At 36.8% G+C, this 24015-nt stretch overlaps 5 protein-coding genes across 9 annotated transcripts in view; 1 reads left to right on the top strand and 4 right to left on the bottom strand.

Moving 5' to 3' along the window:
• Positions 1-1453: 1453 nt before the first annotated feature.
• Positions 1454-5302, bottom strand: LOC130739628 (CASP-like protein 5B3). 2 transcript variants are annotated; one of them, XM_057591980.1, is made up of 4 exons: positions 5262-5302; positions 4976-5169; positions 2371-2503; positions 1454-2256 (listed from the first exon to the last, which is right to left on the bottom strand). In XM_057591980.1, exons 2-4 carry the CDS (start codon positions 5104-5106, stop codon positions 2062-2064), a joined length of 459 nt encoding a protein of 152 aa, XP_057447963.1. In that variant the 5' UTR covers positions 5107-5169; positions 5262-5302; the 3' UTR covers positions 1454-2061. The 2 variants fall into 2 exon arrangements, with proteins under 2 accessions (XP_057447963.1, XP_057447964.1); XM_057591981.1 differs by lacking the exon at positions 5262-5302 and having other exon boundaries at positions 4976-5255.
• A 1723-nt stretch (positions 5303-7025) lies between these two features.
• LOC130739627 (uncharacterized) overlaps positions 7026-24015 on the top strand; it is a 30034-nt gene continuing 13044 nt past the window's right edge. The window contains exons 1-4 of one of the 2 annotated variants that reach the window (XM_057591978.1): positions 7027-7221; positions 8209-8323; positions 8412-8501; positions 11935-12188. In XM_057591978.1, coding sequence (XP_057447961.1) covers positions 7154-7221; positions 8209-8323; positions 8412-8501; positions 11935-12039 — 378 coding nt within the window. In that variant the 5' untranslated portion in view covers positions 7027-7153 and the 3' untranslated portion in view covers positions 12040-12188. Of the gene's footprint in view, positions 7222-8208; positions 8324-8411; positions 8502-11934; positions 12189-24015 lie in introns of those variants that run through there. The other variant, XM_057591979.1, reaches the window with a different exon arrangement.
• Positions 9078-11928, bottom strand: LOC130739624 (CRS2-associated factor 2, mitochondrial-like). Its single transcript, XM_057591972.1, is given in 6 exon segments — positions 9078-9435; positions 9537-9664; positions 9776-9859; positions 9862-10000; positions 10097-10224; positions 10782-11928. Coding segments are annotated over 6 exon segments (1182 nt in total). The 5' UTR covers positions 11392-11928; the 3' UTR covers positions 9078-9342.
• LOC130739625 (putative receptor-like protein kinase At5g39000) lies at positions 12306-14201 on the bottom strand. Of its 2 annotated transcripts, XM_057591974.1 has the most exons (4): positions 14054-14190; positions 13854-13950; positions 13007-13748; positions 12306-12879 (listed from the first exon to the last, which is right to left on the bottom strand). In XM_057591974.1, the coding sequence occupies exons 3-4, from the start codon at positions 13662-13664 to the stop codon at positions 12512-12514; spliced, it is 1026 nt and encodes a 341-aa protein (XP_057447957.1). In that variant the 5' UTR covers positions 13665-13748; positions 13854-13950; positions 14054-14190; the 3' UTR covers positions 12306-12511. The 2 variants fall into 2 exon arrangements, with proteins under 2 accessions (XP_057447957.1, XP_057447956.1); XM_057591973.1 differs by lacking the exon at positions 13854-13950 and having other exon boundaries at positions 14054-14201.
• LOC130739621 (putative phospholipid-transporting ATPase 9) lies at positions 14514-21607 on the bottom strand. Of its 2 annotated transcripts, none has more exons than XM_057591968.1 (11): positions 20268-21607; positions 18103-19439; positions 17863-17973; positions 17494-17770; positions 17322-17410; positions 17127-17235; positions 16445-16657; positions 16189-16314; positions 15987-16085; positions 15668-15859; positions 14514-15477 (listed from the first exon to the last, which is right to left on the bottom strand). In XM_057591968.1, exons 1-11 carry the CDS (start codon positions 20658-20660, stop codon positions 14839-14841), a joined length of 3585 nt encoding a protein of 1194 aa, XP_057447951.1. In that variant the 5' UTR covers positions 20661-21607; the 3' UTR covers positions 14514-14838. The 2 variants fall into 2 exon arrangements, with proteins under 2 accessions (XP_057447951.1, XP_057447952.1); XM_057591969.1 differs by having other exon boundaries at positions 18103-19455; positions 20268-20393.

The following is a 24015-nucleotide window of genomic DNA, read 5'->3' as shown; positions in this document are numbered from 1 at the left end:
GAACGTCATGCAACAAGCTTCATCGTCTTCGGCGAAGAAGTTGTCAAATGAGAGACCTAATCTTGACGAGGATGGTTGGAGAGATTTGATTGCGCCTCCAGAAACTTGAATCGCACCCGTGGAGATAGGAATCGCACCACTAGAAACTTGAATTGATCGCTAGAAGGAGATTGGGCTTGGTGTGAAGGGGAAAGGGAGAAGATCATTTAGTAGGGTTTGGGAAGAGCAATGAATGGATCATTAGGAGAACAAGGAGAAGAGTAAAGAAGAAGTTGATGCTACGACGGTTGGGTTTGCAATGGCTGGGAAGGGGAGAAGAGTCATGGACTGGTGGCAGCGACGACTCTGGGGTTTGAGTGAAATGAGAGGGAGATGAGATATGGCTCTATGGGTTGAGTGAGAGGAAAGAGAGAAGAGACAACTCTTGAGGGAATAGAGGGTGAAAGGCTAGGGTTGATGTCTGAAGAAAGGCTGTGAATGAGCTAAGTGATCAATGGGCTCTCTCTCAATCTTAGACCTATATTTTTCGATCTCTATTTTGGTCGGTTCGATCGGCCTAGAGCCCAAACTAAAATCGACTGAACTAGACCATATAAAAGCGACGTCCATCATCCTGTGGAAAAAAAAAAGCATTAATTGTTTGGCAATTTTGAGCTAGGCCGGGTGTATTTGGAAAGACCTATGCTCTATTGTCCTTGCAATCTCAGCTACAACAAAATAATATAAGTGTATAATTTTTTGATTAACTGAAGAATTAATTTTAACCATATATATAATATAAGAATTAAGGAACAAATTAAAATACAGTGCAACAAAAAAAGGAATAAAAATACAGAGAATATGATTTGCAAATGGATCTATTCGAAAAATCTGATAAAACGAATCAATTGACACTATAAGTATTATTTAGTCTGTGAATATGCTAGTGCAGTATGGGACCTATGATTTATTCATTATTTATTTTAGTCGCATAACGATAATGATCATAGACATGAATAAATTAAAATTAATAGCCAAAGTAGAAGTGTCTTTTTGTCACTATGCTTTTAAGATTTGGGTTTTTCCTTTTGGTCTCCTTCTCCTATAAATGCTCTTATATTCTTCAAAAGAGATGATGAAGTCATCTCAAGAAGATCACCATTTCCTACTCCATTATACCCATGGAAGGATTTTCCATGTTTCTTTCACAAAAATGACCTAAATTTCTGTAGTTGGAGGAATTTAATTTATTTGGGTCTTAATTAGAGTGACACTGACACACCTCCCAATTTAAAAGTGTAGACAAAACAGGAGTGGTTGAGTAATGGTTGATATAAATTGAGTCATGACCATCACCATTGCCTATTAAAGTGTCGGACAAGTGAATGATACGGAATATGCAGTAGATATTGTAGTCGTTGATTAGAGTATTGAATAAAGCGTAGCTAGTAAGAGAGAAAGGAGAAGAGAGATATGAGAAATAGTCTGATGGGGATCCTCTGCTAGGTGCAAACTCCCTTGTATTTATATTATTAGGTTTAGAGTGTTGAACAAGTATACATGTGGGCCTGGCCCATAGACTCTTAACTATGATGGGCATCCAAATATTCATAATACTCCCCCTTGGATGACCATCCCTTAAGAATGTGCCTCATTAAAACCTTACTAGGAAAAACCCAATGTGGGATAAAAACCTAGTGAAGGAAAAAGAGTACATCATTCTATAGTTCGTCTTTGTACATTGCCTCATTAAAAACCCTACCATGTAAAACCCAATGGGAAAAAAACACGGTTAAGGAAAAAAGAGTGCAATGCATTTTAATTGAGATCTTTGAGCCGACGAACTCTCATATTCCGCACAAGCTTTTCAAATGTTGTAGTTGGAAGAGCCTTCGTTAATAAGTTTTCCAAATTATCTCTTGAACGAATTTGTTGGATGTCTATGTCACCATTCTTTTGAGGGTGAAATGAAGAAATGAAATTTACATTTGAATGCAAAGCTCTGCTCTATATACTTTGCTATTTACACATCAAAAGGATATTCAATGAACTTTGGCTGTGAGAATTGGTGAATAGAGGCAGCTACTCTGATGCCACAAGCCAAAGCATAATTAGAGCAGATATTGAAGTTGATATCCAGCTCATGAAGGCCAAAGCAACAGAAATCTGGTACTTATGACACTCATGTCCTAAATGGCAGTGTCCCACATCATTGAAGTACAAAACTGTAATGGCAGCTGAGGCAGAAGCTGCAGATAGAGATAGTATTGCTGTTACCTGTGGAATCATGGTCAAGAAGTGAACTTGTTAATTGATAAACGTCATAATGAACAAGCCCTGCTGGATGCAACAAACCAATGAAGAAGAAGAAAGATTTACTCAGAGACTAACCCAGTCTCCAACTGCAATGCGGCAAACCAGTATAGGGTTAAAGGGGAAAATCTTTTTCACCAAAGCATATGCATCCACTAATGCAAGCGTAAAACTCCAAATGAATTGTAAACCCATTAAAGTAATCAGGTGGCTGCAATAACAATGGAACAGCCAACATTGAGTTATTCTACATCCAACATCCAAGGAGCGGTAGTGAAGTACAGATGAAAATGAGAAGCAAAGCACTTCATGAGAAACATGTTTCATTCAATGTCAGGGAAAAGCATGAACATAGTTTTGAATAGAAATAAAAAAGTTCATAGTCTTGAGGGTATATCACTGATATGCATGCTTTTCCAATAGAGTCTGTTGGATGTGACTAACTCTAGTTGGCTATATAAGTCTCATTGTGACTCAATAGATGGATGTTCAATAATGTTGAATGATATCAGTAATACTTTTCTCTCTATATTTTCTCCCATCTCTCTCTGTTCTTCTTCATCTTCCCCCTTTCTCTCTTATTTCTATTTCTGATCCTATCGATCACATCCCATTGAGATTTTACTAAAGACATCCATCCTTTACAAGCACCCTTCTTCATCTAGACTAAAATCCTAGTTCCATACTTAGCTGCAGTCACTTTATTCACTATTATTATGTCAGATCAGTCTCCTTATGCATGAAGTGCTAAATTGCGTATAAACATTTTCAGTTTGTTTCATTAATTCTAGCATTGAAACATACAGTCAGTTTATTTTTAAAAAGAAGAAGATTTGAGTAGTATGAAAGATGAAATTAAAAATCAATAATGGTTAGAAACACCCCTAATTAATAGTTAGAAAAGAAGAGAAGAGAAATAAGTGATAGAGAGAAAAAAGGGGAGGTGGATGTAAGGTTGGGTTGTTTAAAAATTAGAACTGAAATTTAAATAAGAGATAGAGAGTGAGATGAAAACAAAGAAACTTACGTGGTTAACCTCAAATAACCCAAGTCTACCCGAGAGAAAAACATGGAAGTCGAGAGAGAGTCGAGGTACAGCTGGAAACCGTCAGAATAACTGTAATGGTTAGAGTTAGTTAGGGCCCATTGGAATAATGGGCAGCATCAAGAGTTAGCTGTGACTGCCAAGGCAGTTAAATATCATGGGAAGGAATTTTGGAGGGTGTCATTTGTTTTGGAATGTGTAAAGTGGGAGAGGTGTTAGAAATCTCAAATTATCCAACAAAATTCTTTGTATTATTCTTTCTTAAGCTTAATCGCATTGGGTAAGTGAAGGCAATTCTATAGCAATATATACAATTTTCTTCTTGTGTGTCAACCAGATCTACGGAACTGGTGTTTGAGCTCCTTCTGGAGTCTGTGGGAGAGAGATTAGTGTCGATGGTATGTAAAAAAATATAGGGAAGGCTAGAAACTATGGAACGCAAGCTGGAAATTGTAAGTCGCAATCAAGAAGCAGATAGTGAAATGTTAAATTGGCTAGACACAATGGTGGAAAGTGTTTGGCAGCGCATGGATCATGGATGCTAATCTCAACCAAAGTTTGAGCCAGAGGAATCAATCCATAGGAATCTCGTTGGAATGAAAAGGGAGTGTAGGAGTTTAAGCGGAAGAGAATCTGAAATTATGGAGCTACCAGTTTATTCCGGGGAGGATGATGTTATGGTGGCATTAGAGGCCCGGGCTTTGAGCTAGTTCTACAGATGGGAAGCGGGCAATCCGATTTTTATGTGGAAAGAATTCAGGAATGCAGTATTAGAAAGGTTTTATCCTTCTTCTTCACAGAGCCCATTTGCCATTTCGCTAGGGACGAAACAAAGAGGGCAGGTAAGTATGATTCAAGGATTAGAGTTAGATTACTGTTTAGATGTGTTCTTGAAAGGGTTAAAGGAGGAAGTAGCTTTAGAGGTTCAATTGTATAAACCGAAAAAATTGACTACAATGATCAAGAAGGTTGAAGAGAAGAATCGGCCAGTAGCTAATGCCTGTAATGCTGTATGGGGAAGAGTTGAGGGTTCTATACAAACCAAAGTTTCAGCAAGAACAGGAGGGGGGAAGCATTTCATCAATGGCTTCCAATAATAGGAGGACAAAGAGGAGCTTGAAATTCATCAAAGATCAAACAGGCAGGTAGAAGATTGAATTATACCACAACCAATCATCTCAAACTGAATGGTCAGACGGAGGTTCTAAATCATTGATTAGAAAACTATCTGAGATGTCTCATGGGATTGGGGTCTGAAATGAATAAATGACCTCTTAACTTGGGCAGAATTTGGGTTCAATGCCAGTAACAATATATCTTCCAAAACGACACCATTCAAATCTCTGTATGGTAGAATCTTCCTGGTTGACTCAAAAGGTACTACCATACCCTCTAAGGTGGAAGAAGTGAACCATTTAACAGAGGAAATAGATATATTAATGGTTGAAGTTACGAACAATTTGCTTCAAGCACAGGACTAGATGTCAACAGATTGTTACAAATGTTATAGAAAATGTGGTAAAAGAGGGTAATTTAATTTCACTTAAATGTATATAGAATCAAGATATGAAGGTGAATCAATCACAAACAATTTGCTAAGATAATATATGAATGAATATAATATGATTGAGAAATTACCAAAAAGCAGTCAAATTAAAGAACCTAGTTGTGGTAATCATGGAAGCAACAGACCCAGCAGCAAAAGTGAACTGTGCCATCCGAAGAAACAACCCAAGAAAAGTGCCGGGTGTCCCTGGAAAATTCCTCATCTTTCTACCCCAAATCAAAACGATCCTCACAAAATTAACAGCTGAAAATGGACACCCAATGGTCTGAAATGCGCACAAGTGACAGAACAAATCATCAAAGAACGAAAGGAATAACCTTTAACATACAAAATAGAGTGACAGGAAGAGAGTCTCACACTCGAGAGATGATCATGAAGCGATGGGAATTAGATTTCCCACCCCCTGTTTTAGAATTGCCACCCTAGCCTTTTTAAAAAAATGTCGGGACTACCCTCCGGGACTTAAACCTCCATACCAGTCCAGAGGTTGATGTTCTGGACTAGTCCGAGAGTTAAAAGTTCGGATTCTTTAGTTACAGTTAAAATAACATGATCGGTGTCGTGACCGTCTTGGAGGACTTGCCTAACGAATTGTTGGGTTGAAATGTTTGGTTTGTAATTGTGGTGGTGGTTGAGATTGTAATTGATGAATATGCCTTTTGGTTTGGTCTTAACTTACTGCATTCTGCTGCTTGGTAAGAGTTATCCAGGACTTTAAGTTTCGAATCTATCCAGGACTTTAAGTTTCGGATCAATCCAGGACTTTAAGTTTCGGATCAATCCAGGACTATAAGTTTCGGACTGCTTCATAATTAAATTTACCACCCCCCTTTTTTAGACGTCCGAGAGTTGAAAAACCGGATTAATATGAAACTTCAAGATTCGGATCTTTCAAACCAGATACTGTCACAAAGACAGAAACGTGAAAATGCAGTGACAATAATATGGGACAAACAGACCTCGTTACAATACTGAAGGAAAATATTCTTGCTAATAATATGGTTACAGACATGGTTACAACATTACAAACATGAATCATATTATCAATCTTCTGTTATGTATGTTAAATCAAAGTTGGTAATAACACGAGGACCAATCCAAACAGTGTGTTCAGCCATAAATGGGGGGTGGTTGAGGAGTTTATGCAGGCCATAATGGTGGTGAGGTAGGTGAAGCTATGGAGTAATGGTGCTGAAAAAGGTGGTAGAATCTGTCAGAGGTGTCCGGAAGTTGAAGTTTCATACTAATCCGAAGGATGAAGTTTCGTACTGATCCGAAGGTTGAAGTTTCGGACTAAAACACGGAGGGGCAATATTGGTTTTTCCCCACTTTTAAATGGGGTGGGAAATCTAAAACAGGGGGTGGGAAATCTAATTCCCTGAAGCGATGATCAAGGGAATGAAGTGAACAACTAATACGTAATTCCCAAGGGTATTGGATCAGTTTTTTTACGATATTTTTAATATTGTATAAAAATTACAATAGTACAATTAAATAAATAAGTAGATGCTAAAATAATTTTTTATTATGAATATAATAAAAAAAAATCTGAATAAGTAGTAATGGAGTTTTTTTTTGTTATATGAGAGAATTGCTCTTATTAGAGTTCGCTTTCAAAATAGTTTATTGTTTTTCTCGTTGAACTTTATGCGATACGGGATAGCCTTCATGTTGCTTGGGATGCGGGGTTTAGGCGTGTGGTGGTGGAGACGGTTTGTGCTCAGGTTTTAGATGCTTTGGAGGACATGGATGGTGATTGGTTTTGCCCAACCATTGCAGTGGTTCGAAGCTTTCTTCTTCGAGATTGGGTGCTGCAGCTGCGCTTAATCCCTCGCGAGTGCAATGGTCTAGGTATGCAAAGTTTGGTGCTCTGTCGACCTGCGGAGGACTGCAAGTGTGGCAAGACCCGTGTTTTGAAGTTCAGCCCATCCTGCTCAAGGTCTTGGATGTGTTGCAGTTTCTAGTGTGTCTTTAATTTTCCGATGTGCCGAAAAAAATAGTTTATTGTTATTATTTCAATTATTTTTCTATCAGTACTAATATCTCAATCATAATCATTTGAAGGGAAAATTAAATGTTTTTCTTTTATATTAAAAAAAACTAATTGACATGCGTAATCACAGTCTCTCTCTCTCTAACACTTAGTTTTCCTCGACTCATTTTTTCTCGCTCTCAGTCTGTCTGTCTGGGTCTCCCTGTTCTTGTCTCTCGAGCTTCACTCTCTCTTCACCTCTGCAAAAGGGAGACAAATGGGCTTCGCTTCCTTTCTGGGTCGTCTCCTCTTTGCTTCCCTCTTCATCCTCTCCGCATGGCAGATGTAAGTCCTCTTTTTATAGATCTATCAACTTCTTTTTCCTCTTTTCTGTGCCATTCAGATTCTTAGAAAGGACTTCACTTTCCTCTTCGTTTTCGATTTTGGGATCTGGGTTTTCATTCCCTTGCTTTGCTTTGGCGTTTTGAATGTGAAAGTGTTACTTTTTCAGATTTTAGGACATATTGGATTCTTAGAATAAGGTTGATCTTAGGCTAGTGCTAGAATGTAGATGATGACATGATGTTATTGCAGATTATTAAATTATCATAAGCATCCTAGCATAGCATGATAGTGGATAAGATTTTTGAGTGGTCTTGAATATTAGCAAAAGCCAGTGCCCTTTGAAATCTTGAGTTGGTCATATATGATATAATGTTTATGTTGTTTATTCCTTTTAAGTTACATCCTTCAATTCATGGAGGATTTTGAAGTTTGATTAGGTAAATACTAGAAGCTGATAGATCTATATATCCATCTTATTTTTTCATAAGTATCATCAGGTACATATTGTAAATATATCAAGTAATGAAAACCAGCTAAATTTCATTTACTCTGAACTGAGCCTGAACTCAAATGAACATTTAATTACCAGAACCATTGCTCCTTCATCTCATTCTCCTGCAACTAATATTGATTTGACAAATTCCTCATCTATCTCTGAATCTCAGCTCCAATTCCTTTCTGACCCCAATACCAAACACTAGTATTGACTTGTTACTGATACTTAGTCTAGTGTTATTTGGTTTTGCAACTTTCCTTGAGGCACACCAGCGGATCATGATTTGTTTCACCTGGGTGGGTGTGATGTAACTTGTTCAAAAATAAAATTAGCAAATCAAATGTTTCGTACCTTGAGTAATCTTGGTTTACTAATGTAATGCTTTATGTGTCATAATCGCTTATAATACAAAGCTGTTACAGTGAGGTAATTTTATGATAGCAATTTTAGTACTTTTGAATTGATAAAGAAATTATGTTGCAACTTGCAAGGTATGTTGAATTTGATGCCAATGGTGGACCCATTGCTAAGGAGTTGATTCCCAAGCTCACTGTTCTAAAGAAAAATTTGTCCTCCAAATTGGGGGTAGGGCTACCAGATATTGATGTAAGGCCAACTTTTTCTCACTACACTTTTGCTGAATGGGTTTCATTTTTTTGGTTCTAATTCCCTTTCAAAATGGTATTAAATACAGGAACAGCATTTTGTTGCAACTATCATATTTCTAAAGGGGCTTGGAGGGATTCTATTTGTGTTTGGCAGCACACTTGGAGCTTTTTTCTTGGTAAGGCCTCTAGACCACTTAGTTTTGAATGTGAAGATGTTGCAATTTTTTTCTTCTGAAGCATGGTAGTCAAAATCTCGATTTTAATCCCTTAATCCTGGAATTATGCGATTACAATGCACCTAGGCAATTAAAATCTATCGCATATTCATTTTCTGGTTAAATCTGACCTTACATGTGATTAAAATCGCATAATAGCATCTTAGTCCTACGATTATGCGATTACAGTGCACCTAGGCGATTAAAATCTATTGCATATTCCTTTTCTGGCTAAATCTGACCTTACACGCGATTAAAATCAGTTCATAGCACCTTAGTCCTACAATTATGCGATTACTATGCACCTGGGCAATCAAAATATATGGCATATTCCTTTTCTGGCTAAATCTGACCTTATACGCGATTAAAATCACATAATGACACCTTAAAAGCGATAATGCAATTAAGCTCTGTCCATGTGACGCTGGTTTGACCCGCTTCCTAAACGTGACCCATGTCGCAAACCCCTAATTTGTTGAGCACCTGAGTCCCCTTCTCATCCTCACCCGCGTTTGTGATCCCGCTTCTCATCTCCATAGCTGCTCCTTTCTTCATGAAACCTTTTGAATAACTACCATGCTGTCTCAGGTAGCATGAGTCTCTAGCCTTTGCATTAACGTGTGTGATCCACAACTTAGACAAGTATCCTTGAATTTTTCCATATAAAGGAAAACGGGAACTTTGAACACTTACATGGTCAGGGACTCAAGGATGTTGAATATATAGACTGAATCAAAATGTCAACTTTACCTAACTAACATTTCCTCATTCACATTGTAGACCCTCTAATTTAAATACTCCCTTATGCATCTGAAGGTTGTTCTTGACTTAAATTTCCTCTCCAGATGATTATCTGCTCATCCTTGAACAAGATAGGGACACATGGTACTAAATCCTGCACTAATAAGGACAACATTAAATACTTAAGCACCATGTACACATTTTAATTCAACTTAAAGAATGGAAACATTAAATTTTATAATTCTACAAACATACCCTTAGCTTCACTCCGATCATTTTGCAGTCGCTCATACCCACATGAGTGCAGTCCAGTCTCACAACCTCCTCAGTATTGAAAGCTTCCCTCACCCTCTCCACCACATTCACATAAACACCATTTCTAGCTGAACATGGAAACCAAACTTAAGCATACTTACCAATCCAATACTATTTTAAAATTGATCATGACAAAACAGTTACTTTTTGTAAGTCTCTACTACCACATATGCACTTACTGAGTTTCATCAGAGGATCTGCATTCAATCCCTTATTTCTCAATTCTTTTGTTTCCTCGTGCGTCAAGCCTTCAATTACATTCTCACAAGCTTAGGGTATATCGGTGCATAAGGCTTCCACAGCATAACAGGAATAACTGGACGGTTCTTGGGATCATAATTCCGTCCCCTGTAAATGAGCAGTATATTAATGTTGCGGTAGATAATTTTCCCGCCAGATTTGTCCTGTAGACACAACAACACACACATCAGGGGAAAAATCAAAAGGCATTCTGAAAGTCTAGATTGGAATGAACAAAAGTGTAAAACAACAATGCTGACCTCAAGGTGGAAGCAAACATTGTCCATGTCAAGAGTTGGCACACCCAAGCACTTAATCCTCACAGCCTCAGCCTTCTTCCAATGGTTATGGATGTCATCCAACATGTTGTGAGTTACTCCCCCCTTCCCTACCACAGCATAAAGATCATTAGCTACTTGCCTTCAGACACCCATAAGAACTCATCAAATAAAAAAAAGGCTCCTCCAAATGCATTTTCACACGTGCTTGACCCATATAACTTCATAAGTTGTTCTATAAGTACATACATTTTATCACAAGTTTCATCTATTGAATTTCGAATCAATAATTACAAACTCTACATTTTCCCACCTAAAGCATAACCCTCACTTCACATGAGCTAAATCAATCAAATAAATAAAGGATATGTTCAATCACCTCAATAAAAAACAAGTAAAATTCCCAACTTAAGTGGAAAAAATATAAACTGATATGAGTACCAGCAACAATGGTGAAAAACAAGGTACTTATAATGCATGTAAGCAGTCAACAACAATGGCCATTCCTCAATCAATGGTGACCAAGATAGAACTTTTTCTCCCCTACTTCAAGCATTTACACAATGTACCCATTTCAATTATTTTCCAAAGTTAAACACTTTCTTAGTTTCTACCCTTTATCATGACAAATAAACACAGAAAAAACAGTTGAGAGATGAATAGGTACCCAAATTAATTTGCCTAGCACAGTCACTATGACGGTAGCGTTCAACAAGCTCCGCCACCTCCTCCTCCTCAAGCGGTGCTCCGAGCACCCGGCTCCGCTCCTCTTCCAACCTAACCCGGTCCACTTCCTTACCAACCGGAGCCGAAGTCCCGGTCCATTTCCGGTCAAGCCGTCCCGGTCCGAACGGCGAGAACTTGGGCGATTCGCGGAAGCTGATGGGTGTCGCATTGGGGTCTGTCTCTGAGTAAGAGTACCTGAAGTCGAATGGAAGGTCCGATTTCAATGGAAGATTCGGGTCAGGTTTGATATTCGGAGCTCCATTGTTGAAGTTGCTGTTGTTTTTGTTGTTGTTCTTCTGCTTCTTTTCATTGTTTGCTTTGTGCGGTTTTGGTGATGGGGTAAACGGCGGGTCGTAGAGGTCGTTGCCGGTGGATTGGCTGAGGAAGCGGCGGAGAGAGAGTGGTACACGACGGCCGGTGAACGAGAAGAGGTGGTTCTGCATTCGGTTGTATTGTTCAATGAATTTTGTTAATTTGATAAAAATTATTTCGGTAATATATATGAGATGTATCTTATGATAATTGGCTCGTTGCTGACATGGCGGAGACATTCGTTTAAAATTCTACCTACCTTGCGACACCTTAGGTTAACCACATACCAGGCCGACGAATCAAGTCACGACACTAAGCAGGAGACCGGATGCTTGTGAGATATCTATTTTGAAGGACGAGTACGCTCGAAGGATATTACACAAGTCATGCGCGTAGGACCGAAGTTGACATTAATAACGTGAGCAATGGTTTGAGCCATGCGAGATAAAGCACCATGCTGCGACATGATTAGACTTAACAAATTGAAGCACTTGACCGAACCTCAAACAAAAACACACATGAGTAGAAGACTAGACTAGAACCTCTTCAAAATTGTTTCCACCTAAAGCCATACACCGCTTGAGGTTTTTCTTCACGCTTGATGATGGGTTGACAATGTCAAACAACCATGACATCAAATCCCTTCGACATAACATTTAATTACAACGACTTTTAACCACTTAAAGGATTGAGGTAAACACTACCATATATGCTTGAATATGATATTGAGTTTTCTATTCTTTTTTTCCCTTATTAACTTGAGTGTCGGAGTGCCCTCGTAGGTACCATCGGTAAGAGTTCAACACGGTGACACGAAGGTTGCCCAAATCGGAGGAGAGTTCAGAGCACATGTAACCCTTTTCCAAAGTAACACTCAGTTTATGTGATTGATCAAGCTTGCCTGATCACTATCTTGTAAACTCAACCAATCAACAAGTAACATTGGATAATAGCATAAAGAAGTGAAAATGTAGTACAGACTACAGACAACATCTACACTAGTATTTCTCCATAAGAAATATTAATTTTATCTCAATATCCGAAACATTCATCATTTCCATAAGATTTTAAATTATAATTGATTCTATATTATCTTATTTCTTCAAATATTTGTCTCATAATATGGAGCATTGAGACCTTTTGAAATAAAAACTAGACCAAAATACACGATTAATGAATTTTGCCAACAGAACAAAAACAAGAGCAAGTTTATAGTTGTGTATAATTGAGACAAACGAAGATTAACCCCATCAGCGATCAGTGCATGATGTTTAATCCATCCAAGACTCACCAAATTAACATACTCAAGACTGAAATTGACGCTTCTCATCGTTATGGTTTGATAATGCTAGTGAAGAATCAGAGATAATCATCACTAGTATCTGTGGCTTCGGCTTCCTGTTGTAAAGTCAGAGCATGCTCAAGTAGCATCTCCACTTCGCCCATTGTTGGTCGCTCATTTGCTTCAAGCTTTAAGCACCTGCGAATGATATCTATGTATACTTCATAACACACTGGTGCAATATTTCCAGCAAGAGCCGGATCAATATCCTCAGCTTGGAGCCTGATCAATATTTCTTCATTTGTCTCATGCATCTCCTTTTTAATTGTATAAATTGGATTTGCACATATCACTTCTAATAGAACAATGCCAAATGAATAAACATCACATTTATCTGTCAAGATGCCATCCCTGATATTCTCGGGGGCCATGTAACCAAGTGTACCTATTAAGTAAAATTGTTAGTTCAATGGTGTCAGTGATCCATATAACCGATGTCATTCAAGGGGATAAAACTTTTGTTGTTCCCTACACTGAGCTTGTAAAATTGAAAATAAAGCTAAACTTATTACCAACAACGCGTTTTCCTTCAATTGGTTGTGGCTTTGCCGAGAACAACGATCCTTGTAAGGAAATCCCGAAATCATAGAGCTTGGGTACCATATTCTCATCCAAGAGAATGTTAGAGGGTTTGATGTCACGGTGAATGATGATGCGTTTGAGTCCAGTGTGAAGGTAGTGCACCGCACGCGCCACTCCAATGCATATCTCTAGCCTCTTCTTCCATGAGAGTGGTTCCCTTTGATCCCTCTTGAATAAACAATCAGCAAGGGAACCATTGGACATGTACGGGTAAACAATAAATCTTTCATCTTTGTGGATGCAGAATCCAATAAGAGAGACCAAATTAGGGTGACGAAACTGGCAGAGCAACTCAACTTCCTTTTGGAACTCTCTCAATGCATATGTATTATAAGATACATTTATTCGCTTCACCGCTACAAGTGCAGTAGTAGTAGCAACATGATCAAGTTGGAGAAGACGAGCTTTGCCTTGATATACTTTACCATAGCCTCCTACACCAATTACTTCATCAAAGTTATTGGTTGATTTCCTAATATCTTCCAGAGAAAATGGATGGGATAACTCTTCTATCACTGTTGGGTAGGGCCTCTTAGTTGAACTTGAGTTCTTCTTTGAACGGCGAAAACCCAAACACTTGAGAATCATTCTCCCAAGTTGACACAATCCAACAAGAAGATTCAGCTATATATACTTGCTTGATTTTTCTTCAATAGTCATAGCTAGCTTTACCTGATAATACATCATCATCAAAGCGAATGCCTTATCTTTTGGAGTCAAAGCTAAAATTAATAATTCTTTTGGAGTCAACACAAATTAATAATCAAAGCTACGTACGTTTGCCAAGGGTGCTACTATGAAATTTTAACAAACAAGTGAGGAAAATATGGATAGTAATTGAAACAATCCATTGAATTGATGGAGGTTATCAAATCTGAAATATGAAAAATAAACATGGTAGAAATGATAAGCTGTTGCTGCTTAACTCAGTAAGTAACAAAAATCGAGCTAGCATAACATGTTAGAATTCAAATCACCTGGCGAGATTACAGAGCGATCAACCTCGGAGGCCACAAGAGAAATGGTAGTTCATAAGAGGTGCAGCTCATCCATGTCTTTATCTCATCTTTTCTCCTGGTGTGGAGTAATTGACTGTGTAAGTCTTTACTCATTTGACAAATAGCTCCTTTTAAGAAAATCAAAAAGTATTTAATAATAACAAAAATAAAAAGTTTAACTATCTTTTTACCACTGTTTTTTGTTAAGAATTATTTATCAAATTTTTATTTTAGGTAAGGATATATAGTATCATTTTACAAACATACAATTTTCTTTTCTCTTACTTTTTTCTTTTCACTTTCTCTCCAACCAAACAACCTTAAAATCATCTCATTTTTCTATTCTCTTTCTATCTTTTCTCTTACTTTTCTTCTCCCAACCAAACAAGGTGAATAGCATTTAATATGTCATTTCTCAATTACACTTCCAACAATGAAGTAAATCATAAAAGAGTGATGCAGGGATTTATAAGATGATCAATTGCATGTAGCAACAAAAGAATAACTTGACACGAAAAGGGAACTCTTAAGATAAGATTTCTATATCAGAAGCGCTATGCAATCCTACAAAGAATTCTACCTATACACAGTAACTGCTACATTCTATGATACAAAAAGAAAATTACAAATTAACCGCTGTACAGCCTCAATAGCAAACAAAAAAACAGGTATACAGTTTATTTTTCCATCCAACTTCCCAGCCAAAATACGGTTGAAGAGGAGCCACAATAATACATTTTTCAGGCTGCTATACACAAAATGCATCATCTATGGTTAGTGCCGTTCTCTCTAGTAAAGTTATCATCATCCTTAGCTGCTAAGCGAGCTGTCGAACCAACCGTTGTTGGCCTCAACGACCCCTGCCGCATCATAGCACAAAACTCGGGATCATTCGCCTTCCCTTCATACCTAATCCACTGCACCATTTCGTGAAACAAAGGAAAGAACCGCATCTGCAGTGCTGAGTAAGAGAAGTACGGTATGAGAGTTGAGACCACCACAAACAATGTCACAATCCAGAAGGAAGGAGATGGAGCAAGGGTTTCAGTGAAGACTTTGTAAGCATTTGTGGAGAGGCTCGGAGGCAATGATCCGTACGCGAGGAGGAAGAGATACCAGATCGCAATGGATCCCCAGATGAAAATATGTTGAATCAAGGTGAAGTAACTGATGTAAAGTGCCATCTGCAAGTTCACAACCCAAACCACGCATGTGTACATCGTCGCTCCCAATATGTCCCTCCCAGCGGTTCTCCCCTCCTCGTCAAAGGCCTGAATCTCCATTGCCTTTGTGCAGAAGAAGAAAATTATTATGGCACTGATGAATCCATTGAGCATCCAGCCAAGTATTCGACGCCAGCTAAAGAGGACATTTTGCACACCTTCTTGATATAACAAAGGAAACTGCCACATTAAACACAAATAACAAGGAATGTCAATGTTGAGGCTCAACTAAAAGTTACCATGAAAAAGTAAAATTCAATTAGGGGTTAATAGCATGTTTGGATAAACTTCTTTTTCACCGGAATCAATTCTCAAACTCAAAGCTACTCTCAGAAATTTGATGACATGTTATAGTGAAGAGTAAGCTTACTTTCTGGCAGTACCGAGCTGATACATCCTGGTCAAAGACGCCAAGGGCAATCACGGGAAGTGATGAAAAGAAGACATTATACAGAGACAGAAACCAGTCATTGTATGCAGGCTGTCCAGAAAATGATGCATACACCTCATACAAGAATAGGGTAAAGCCAAATGTGATATTCTTGTAGAAAAAATAGCATATCTGTCAGAAGAAGAAAAAACAAGTTAATCTGAATCTCAAATAAAGGTTTCAAATAAAAAAATTATAGCCTAAAGGGTAGTTTGGCAACTCTTAAAACCACCTAATTCTATATGAAGAGGGCCCTTACCATTGATGAGATCCTCCGGTAACACCAATGTCCGTGTACAAGAAGTAACCTTTCCAAATAACGAAACTGTGCAATTGCAATATCACTAGACATAACGGCCTGGGGGAGAATGAGAATGAAATTTTAAAAAAAGTAGTAACAATACAATATAAGTAGTAAAAACCAATTATAGAACCAAACAATTTATCAACTTTCTGAATACCTGCATTCCTTCAACACCACTGATTCCAACCCCTATATCTGCTTCTTGAAGCATTCCAACATCATTAGCTCCATCACCAATAGCTAATGTCGTTTTGCCAGTTCCAGATTTAACCAGTCTAGTGACCTTTAAAAGGGGAACCAGTATAAGAATTATTATTTTTAAAATCTAACCCAAAATTTTATCAGAACTAAAACAAAAATGAGGACATTATGTCACATAGAGAAATAGAAGCACATAATAGATTGAAACGTACCAGTGCTTTTTGCTTCGGAGACGAGCGGCAGCAGATAACAGATGCGCACTTAATCGCGAGCTCTAGAAACATGTCCTTTATACTATCATGTAGAGCATAAGCAAGTGATTTTCCATCAATAATTAAAGCAAATGCTCTTTGAGAGGTTCCTCTGGAGGCAGCAAGCTGTTGAATAGCTTCAGATATCTGTTGGCGGATATTTTCCTTGGAAGCCTAAAACATGAGTCAGCATAAAGATATAAGGTCTCTCTAACTTTCAACTGTCCAATTTCACTATGATACTTGTACACCAAGAAATCCCTTTCAGCATAGGCAAGCAAAAGTTTTAATGCGTTAAAACAAAAGGAAAGAAACAAAATAATAGAATGCATGCATAATTTTTCTTGCATCTTTTCAAACAAAAGTGAAAAATGCCATACAAATAGAGTTACAATTATTGTTAATATCACTCAATCAAGTCGCTGTGTATGCAAAACCACGATGGAAGAATTCAAAATATGAATTCAAATTTTCAGCAGTTTATACCAGATTCAACACACACATCAGCTCATCCATGTACTAATATCTTATTGGGATAATGTAAATATTAAGACAACCATTTCGTTCACATGCTCGATGGAACTACGCATATATCTAAACTAGAGTAAATAACAACTAGACTAATGGTTGAAGTTCATTTTACCTTGGCAATCGCCGACTTGTCTCCAGCCTTCTCTAAAGCTAGAATTTCTGGAGTCTCCAATTGAATTATAAGCTGTTTCATTCCTTGTCTAAGCAAACTACAAGCAAACCTGTAATTGTATATTGACGTCAAAAATTTTGAGAAGTAATTCTCATGCTGCAGAAAATTACGAAAGGTATAATCACAATATTATACCCAACATTGATGGCAGTCTCCATTTTATCCCCAGTCAAAACCCAGATCTTAATTCCAGCTTGTGCAAGCTTGTCAATGCACTCAGGAACCTGTCAAAACAATATGAAGTACATCATTTCAAGTCCTTCCCCAATAGATAAATCTTGACATGTTAACATTTTTTCCAACCCACCCCATTTTGAAGCTTGTCCTCTACAGCAGTAGCACCGAGAAGGATTAGATTCCTCTCAATCTTATCTGATGCTTCCTCAATCAGTGTTTCCCGATCTTCTGTAACTGAATTTTTGGCTTGAGAAAACTTACTATCAAACTCATTGTATAGTTCTTCATCAAGTTCACGATACGCCAGTATCAGGGTTCTTAAACCTGCATCAGCATATTCATTTACATGTTCCGTGGTTTTCTCTTCAAACTCCCTCCCATCCTTGGCAAGCCTTTCAAACATGACACTGCATGAAATATGACACAAGGCAACTTAATAGAATCAAAGCAAAGATAAGAACTTCAAAATACTATCATTATAGGTTAGTTTATCACAAACCTGTCAGCACCTTTACAGAGAAGCATAATTCTCCCTTCTTCATCCTTCACTATCACTGACATTCGCTTCCTCGAGCTATTGAATTCTAGTACATGGAGAAGTTTGTAAGTCCTGCAAAAACAAATTAGTTAGTGACTTTGTGGACATTTGATGCATTCAGTAGTATTACTATTACATGGCTCGAAGAAAGTAAATTCCAAAAAGAAGTAGCTGTAAACAATATCTTAATTACAAACAGACCTTTCAACTTTTTCACCAGAAACTGGATCCAATTCGTACATTGATAAACTAGTTTGAGTTCTTTTATAGAATTCAAAACCAATTTCTCTTGCTGCAATCACAAATGCTGCTTCATCTGGAGATTCAGCCTCATATGTGACATTTCCCGTGTCTTCTTCATCCACATCTGGTATGGCTGTATGACAGATTGCCAATAAGCGAAAAAAATTCTGGATAACATCTGCATAAGGCTCACTAACCCAGTTTCCATTCATGATCCTTTCATCTGCAAAGTTAAAACCTTTGATGGTGGGTGCACTTCTATCAGGAGATTCCCTGATGTCAATATTCAAAGGAGAATCGATTCTTCTACTCATGGCCCTCTCGACCTCCGTAACACCGCGGCCATAAGCTACTCCAGCAATGGAACATTTGATGAACTCCATTGAGTTGCATGTCAGAGTTCCAGTTTTATCAGAAAGTATTGTGTCAACTTGGCCAAGTTCCTCGTTTAAGTTTGAGGTGAGGGCATGGGCCGGTTTGTCTCCTTCTTCATAGTACATATGGATATCTTGGTTGATGAAGATACTTTGAAGAACTTTGACAATTTCTACTGAAACATACAATGAGATGGGAATGAAGAAGCCATATAACATTAAGGCTGTAAGAAAATGATATACAGAAGCAGCAACTGCTCTTTTAGGATCAAAGAAAATTGTCGAATCATCCGGTCTTAAATACCATCTTTTCATCACCCCGTCATCCAAATCATCTTTAGTCGCAACACCGAAGAAAATAGATCCAACAAATGCCATCAGAAATAAGATGCAAAACAAGAAGTAGATAATTCTATCCATCTTCTTCTCAACTTTGCTTCTCTTTGAGGGGGGATTAGTAGAATTTTGAACAACCTTTGTATCGTGACCAGTGAAGATGACAGCTCCAAATATGTAATCCGTGTTACGGAGTTTAGAGTCTCTCAAAAGAAGCTGCTGAGGAGAGAGGGGATATTGTTGCTCTTCAAACTCCAGGGTCCCAACAAATGAATATAAATTTGCATTTGGGTCTTCACATTTGATTGTAGCTTTGAAATCACTAAACTCGGAATCCTCATGTAAGGCAGAAGTTACTTCCAACCCTTGTTTTAACTTCAAATTTGTCTCTCCATCCAAGTTCATGGTCTCAACATAGGAAATTGAATCTTCATAGCTAGATGAAAGAAGAAGGAGGTCTGCAGGGAAAAATTCGTCCTTCATTATCTTTACTATATGCCCCACTTTCAGATTCTTCCATTCAGTATATTCGAAAGTTCCATGCCCTTTATGAACTTTAACTTTTCTATTGTTCACCTCCATATCCTGCAACAATATTCCACTAGCTAAATTATAATACCCTGACATCATACATAAACACCCAGAATCCCCCCTCCCACTTTTTATTCTTCTTTTTGTCAATAACCTGTGGTCTATTGTTTTAATTTCATATATTTAATTGTACAGAAGAGAAATTTTGATCATATTCAAATTTTCATAGACAACAAAACTTAACCCTTAGGAAATATTGTAGCAGAAAGTGGAATATATAGATACCATTTTGAACTTTCTGGTTTTTTACCTCACTGTCATTATATCAAATTATTAAGAAATTTCAACTGCAGTATTCAACTGAACTTCGAATCTGAGAGATAATGTTAACAAATAATAATTGTTACTGTACTTCATCCCTTTCAAGCATGTCATACCAAGGATCTAACCCAAAAATGCTAGAATCGTCCATAAGCTGTTTATCATGCTCATGAAAACTGGCATACCATTTCTTTCACAGTTTAACAAAACCACAATAAAATACAAAGAAAAAAAAAACAATCATTTGTATCAAAGACTTCCTTATTCCTTAACCTTGTAAGAAAACCACAATTTTCTTTTTTTAAAATTACTTGCTGTAAATTAAGCCATGGAACACGTTGTAACCCCCCCCCCCCCCCCCAATCCTTCCCCAAACAGAGTTTATAGACACTATGAGTTGCGAAAAGAAAATATAAATCAAGTTTAAGAAGAGAAGACCAATGAAATTCATTTGGAATCCACACACTAGTGCTCCATGATGGAGGACTAAAAGATTCATGAAATTCACTTTTATGGAATGAAACTGAGAACAGGAAAAAGTGGAAGGAAGAATCTTAGTACCTGCTTTTTCCGGCGCCAATCTTCAATACCCTCTTTGACCATAGTTGCAGCAATAATAATAATCAGAGGAAGGATAGCACTGACAGCAGTATAAGGAGCAAGCTTTGTGAAAGCCAAGATTCCAGTCACCAAGAAATAGAAGTTAGCAACCCTCCTAAACTGCTCAAACAGTGATTTTGGCAAGAAAGTAGCAATATTATATTTTGTGGAAGTCACAGAATTATCTGCATAGTTCTTAATCCCAACTTCAAAGTTCTCTGGTTCATTGCAGAACACCACCCTTGAATATCCACGCCCTCCAATCTGTGAATGATCTCCTTTGAATGAAGCTCTCCCACAAGCAAATGAGTAGATCTTACTAAAATGCAGCCTCTTCCTCCTTTCACCCCTCATTCTTTCCCTACCCTTTCACCCCCCAAAAAAGCACAAAGAAAGAGCCACTGAGATGAAACTAATTGCTCCTCCCACCACACAAACTGCCAACAAAACCACCACCTAAGCTCAGTTTCAACTTCAAGTTTCAAGATCACAGTCTCCAATGCACAACCACCAAACACACCACAATTTGACCACCCCAGTAAGCTCAGAAGAAACCCTTTTGTCACAGACACATGAAAATCATACTATGGAAGCAACAAGGGTGCAAACCAGAAAAGGGTCAAAGACCCAGAAACAAACAACAAAGGAATGTCAGAGAAACAAGGAGAGTGTGAGGGAAAGGTTATGATTCTTATGATTATGATGATGCAGGCTGGCTGACACAACAAAATAACAACAGAAATATATATATATGTTGAAGCCTGCAATCAAATCTCTATATCAAATCTCTATATACTGTTGGAACTTAGGAGAAAACAAACGTGTTGGTTGAAATTTGAAAAAGACCAAAAACCCAGAAACAGACACGTTCAACTGAGCCTACAAAACCGGTCAATGGAATCATCAACTAGGAAACAGAATGTTCGAGGAAGCAAACAACAAAGAGTGATGAAAATTCACCCTGTTTACAAGAGAAACAGGAAGAAGAACAAGAAGAAGGTGAAAGGGTTGAACAAAGACTTGTCCTAGATCTTGCATTTTGACCCTTATAGAGCCTTTGCTTTGAACGCGCATTGCACCAACCAAACTCAAGAAATTTTGCTACTTTCACACAACCCACATGGTATTACAAAATGGGGTGTCAAAATTTTATCAAAAAATGAAAAATTGGAATTTGTCAAGGTTGATTTTTCATGCAAAAAAAAGAAATAAAGTATGAGAAGATTGCAGATGCAGATGCAAGAACAGAGAGAAAACAGGGACTGTCTTCTCGAAACAGAGAGTTTTCTGTTTTGTTTAATGTTTATTTTTTGTTTATGTTTATGTTGTTGTTATTTTTTTGTGTCTCTGTTTTTCTCTCTATTTCGCGGGAAAGCTATGGAGCTTGTTGTCAATGGCGTCAGAGAAGTCTCTCTCTCTCTCTCTCTTGAGAGAAGAGAAGGTTCACAATCACAGCTAATTAATACGATGAAGAACCCATAATAGTAATTTGGGTTAATCGAAGAAATGATAAGATTTTATTAATTATTGGTCAAATCAAACATATAATAATAACAGAGAAGAAAACATCATGGGTTTTTGTCTGGTTGCAAAAATGCAAAGTTACCTCCAGAGTCATTTGATTTAGTTTCATGAATCATATACAAAGGTTTGATTCATCCTATGTCACTTTTTTAATATTGCATTTCATTTTCTCTAGTTCTTTTTATCACCTCTGCTTTTTATATTACATAACATCTGCTTTTTCACATGTAATATAATTTGGTGTTTCCACTCCGATCATCGATACAGATCAAGAATATGTTTTTTGAATCACATGTTGCCTACCGATATATTTACAGATGATTCACTAACACAATTTTTATATTAATAGAGATAGAAATGTTTCCTCCTTATTTGCTTGACTGACTTATGTTGATTAAGAAATAATCTTAATCTTCACACCTCTAAGATAAGGTGGAGAGAGGTGGAGGAGAGAGATAGAAAAAGTAAGAGAGAGAAAATATAAGATTTGATAGATGATAAAAGGAGATAGATAGAAATAAAATGAGTCGAAAGGAGGTATTTAGAAAATGAGGTGTGGTATATATCATTATTAGTTAGTAATTAATTAAGATTTGTAAAATTTATTTATGGTCAAAGTTTAGCATGTATTTATCGGGGTTGTCTAAATGACTCATGATAAAGTTTGAGTTAAATATCCCACAATCCAATTACATTGGAGATAAATGAGTTGGAAATAAAATAATAAATACAATATAGAAATTCTAACTCACTTATCTCCAATGTGATTGAATGGTAAGTTATTTAACTCAAACTTTATCATGGGTCATTTAGACAACATCGTATTTATTAGTCCAATAATAATACCCACAAATCATTATTTGCTTATCAAAAAAAACCCCACGAATCATTAATCATATGGATCACTCAATAGTTGAATCATCAACTAAATATTTAAGGAGTGAAACTATCTACTAATTGTAATAGATATTATTCATATTTTAAACTTTATCTTATCACACGTTCAAAAGAAAAGAAAAAAAAAACTTTATCTTATCACAAGTAATTTTGAAATTCTCCTATTCAACTCTAATCTCTTACAAAAATCATTATTTTACAAGATTTGTCAAACTATATAATATATTTCATCATAAAATTTAAAACAACTTATTCAAACACAGAGTCAACAATAGTTAGTCTAGTAAAACTAATTGCTGAATTTTCAAAACATATTTCTATAATTATTTATAACGAATAGTATTAATATCTATAAATAATGTTGTAATCATGTTAGAATTTTTTTATTGTAGTACTTGTGATCCTTTAAAATTAGATAAAATTAAATCTGATAAGTTTAAAAAAATATGATAAAATATTAATTCAATTATCTTCTTTAAAATATTCAAATAACTTATTCAAACACTAAGTCAAAAATAATTAAGGCTAAGTAAAATAATTAATTGTTGAATTTATAAAAAAAATATGACATGACAACATATTTATATAGTTTTTTTTAAATAATATTTATATAATTATTTGTAACGAATAATATTTATTCATGCGTCTCTAAATGATAGCTCAAGTGGTAAGAGCTAAGGGACATATGAGTTGGGTGAGTGAGGTACATGGATCAATTCTTGGATGGTGCAATTTATCTTTCCGATGTATAAAAAAATATTTATTCATACATTAATATCTATAAATATTGTAATCATGTTTGAATATATTATTATTATTAGTTATTTTAGTACTTGTGATCCTTTTGATGAAATTGAGTTTGATATAATTAACTTTTTTTTAAAGGTAACAGATAATAGCATTAAGATGAAAAGTTCAGCATTGAGGTCATAACACCACAGAGCACAAAAAGAATCACCCCAAGGGTCGCTCCTCAAGCCAAACTAAATTGGCAAAGGAAAATGCATTCTAGTCAAAAAAAAAAAAAGGGGTGCAATTATGAGTATGACGCACAAAAGTGAAATTAACGAGATAAAATCATAAACTAAAGTATAACAATTAGTCTCAAAAGTTACCCTTTAAAAGCCAAGATCAAGAGCTAAATGCAGCGCGTAACGAAAGCAAGTGCCTCCCTCGAATGAGGGCTCAAAACTCCAACCAGTTACGTCGTTGTCATAGTCATAATCTCCCCTGCTACCATCATTTTGAGTAATTCAGGTTTGATAATGATTAATGTGCAAATGAAAAA

Source organism: Lotus japonicus, chromosome 2 (assembly GCF_012489685.1).
Source record: "Lotus japonicus ecotype B-129 chromosome 2, LjGifu_v1.2".
NCBI lineage: Eukaryota > Viridiplantae > Streptophyta > Magnoliopsida > Fabales > Fabaceae > Lotus > Lotus japonicus.
The sequence above is the reverse complement of the archived record's forward strand: the minus strand, read 5'-3'. Positions and strand labels throughout refer to the sequence as shown.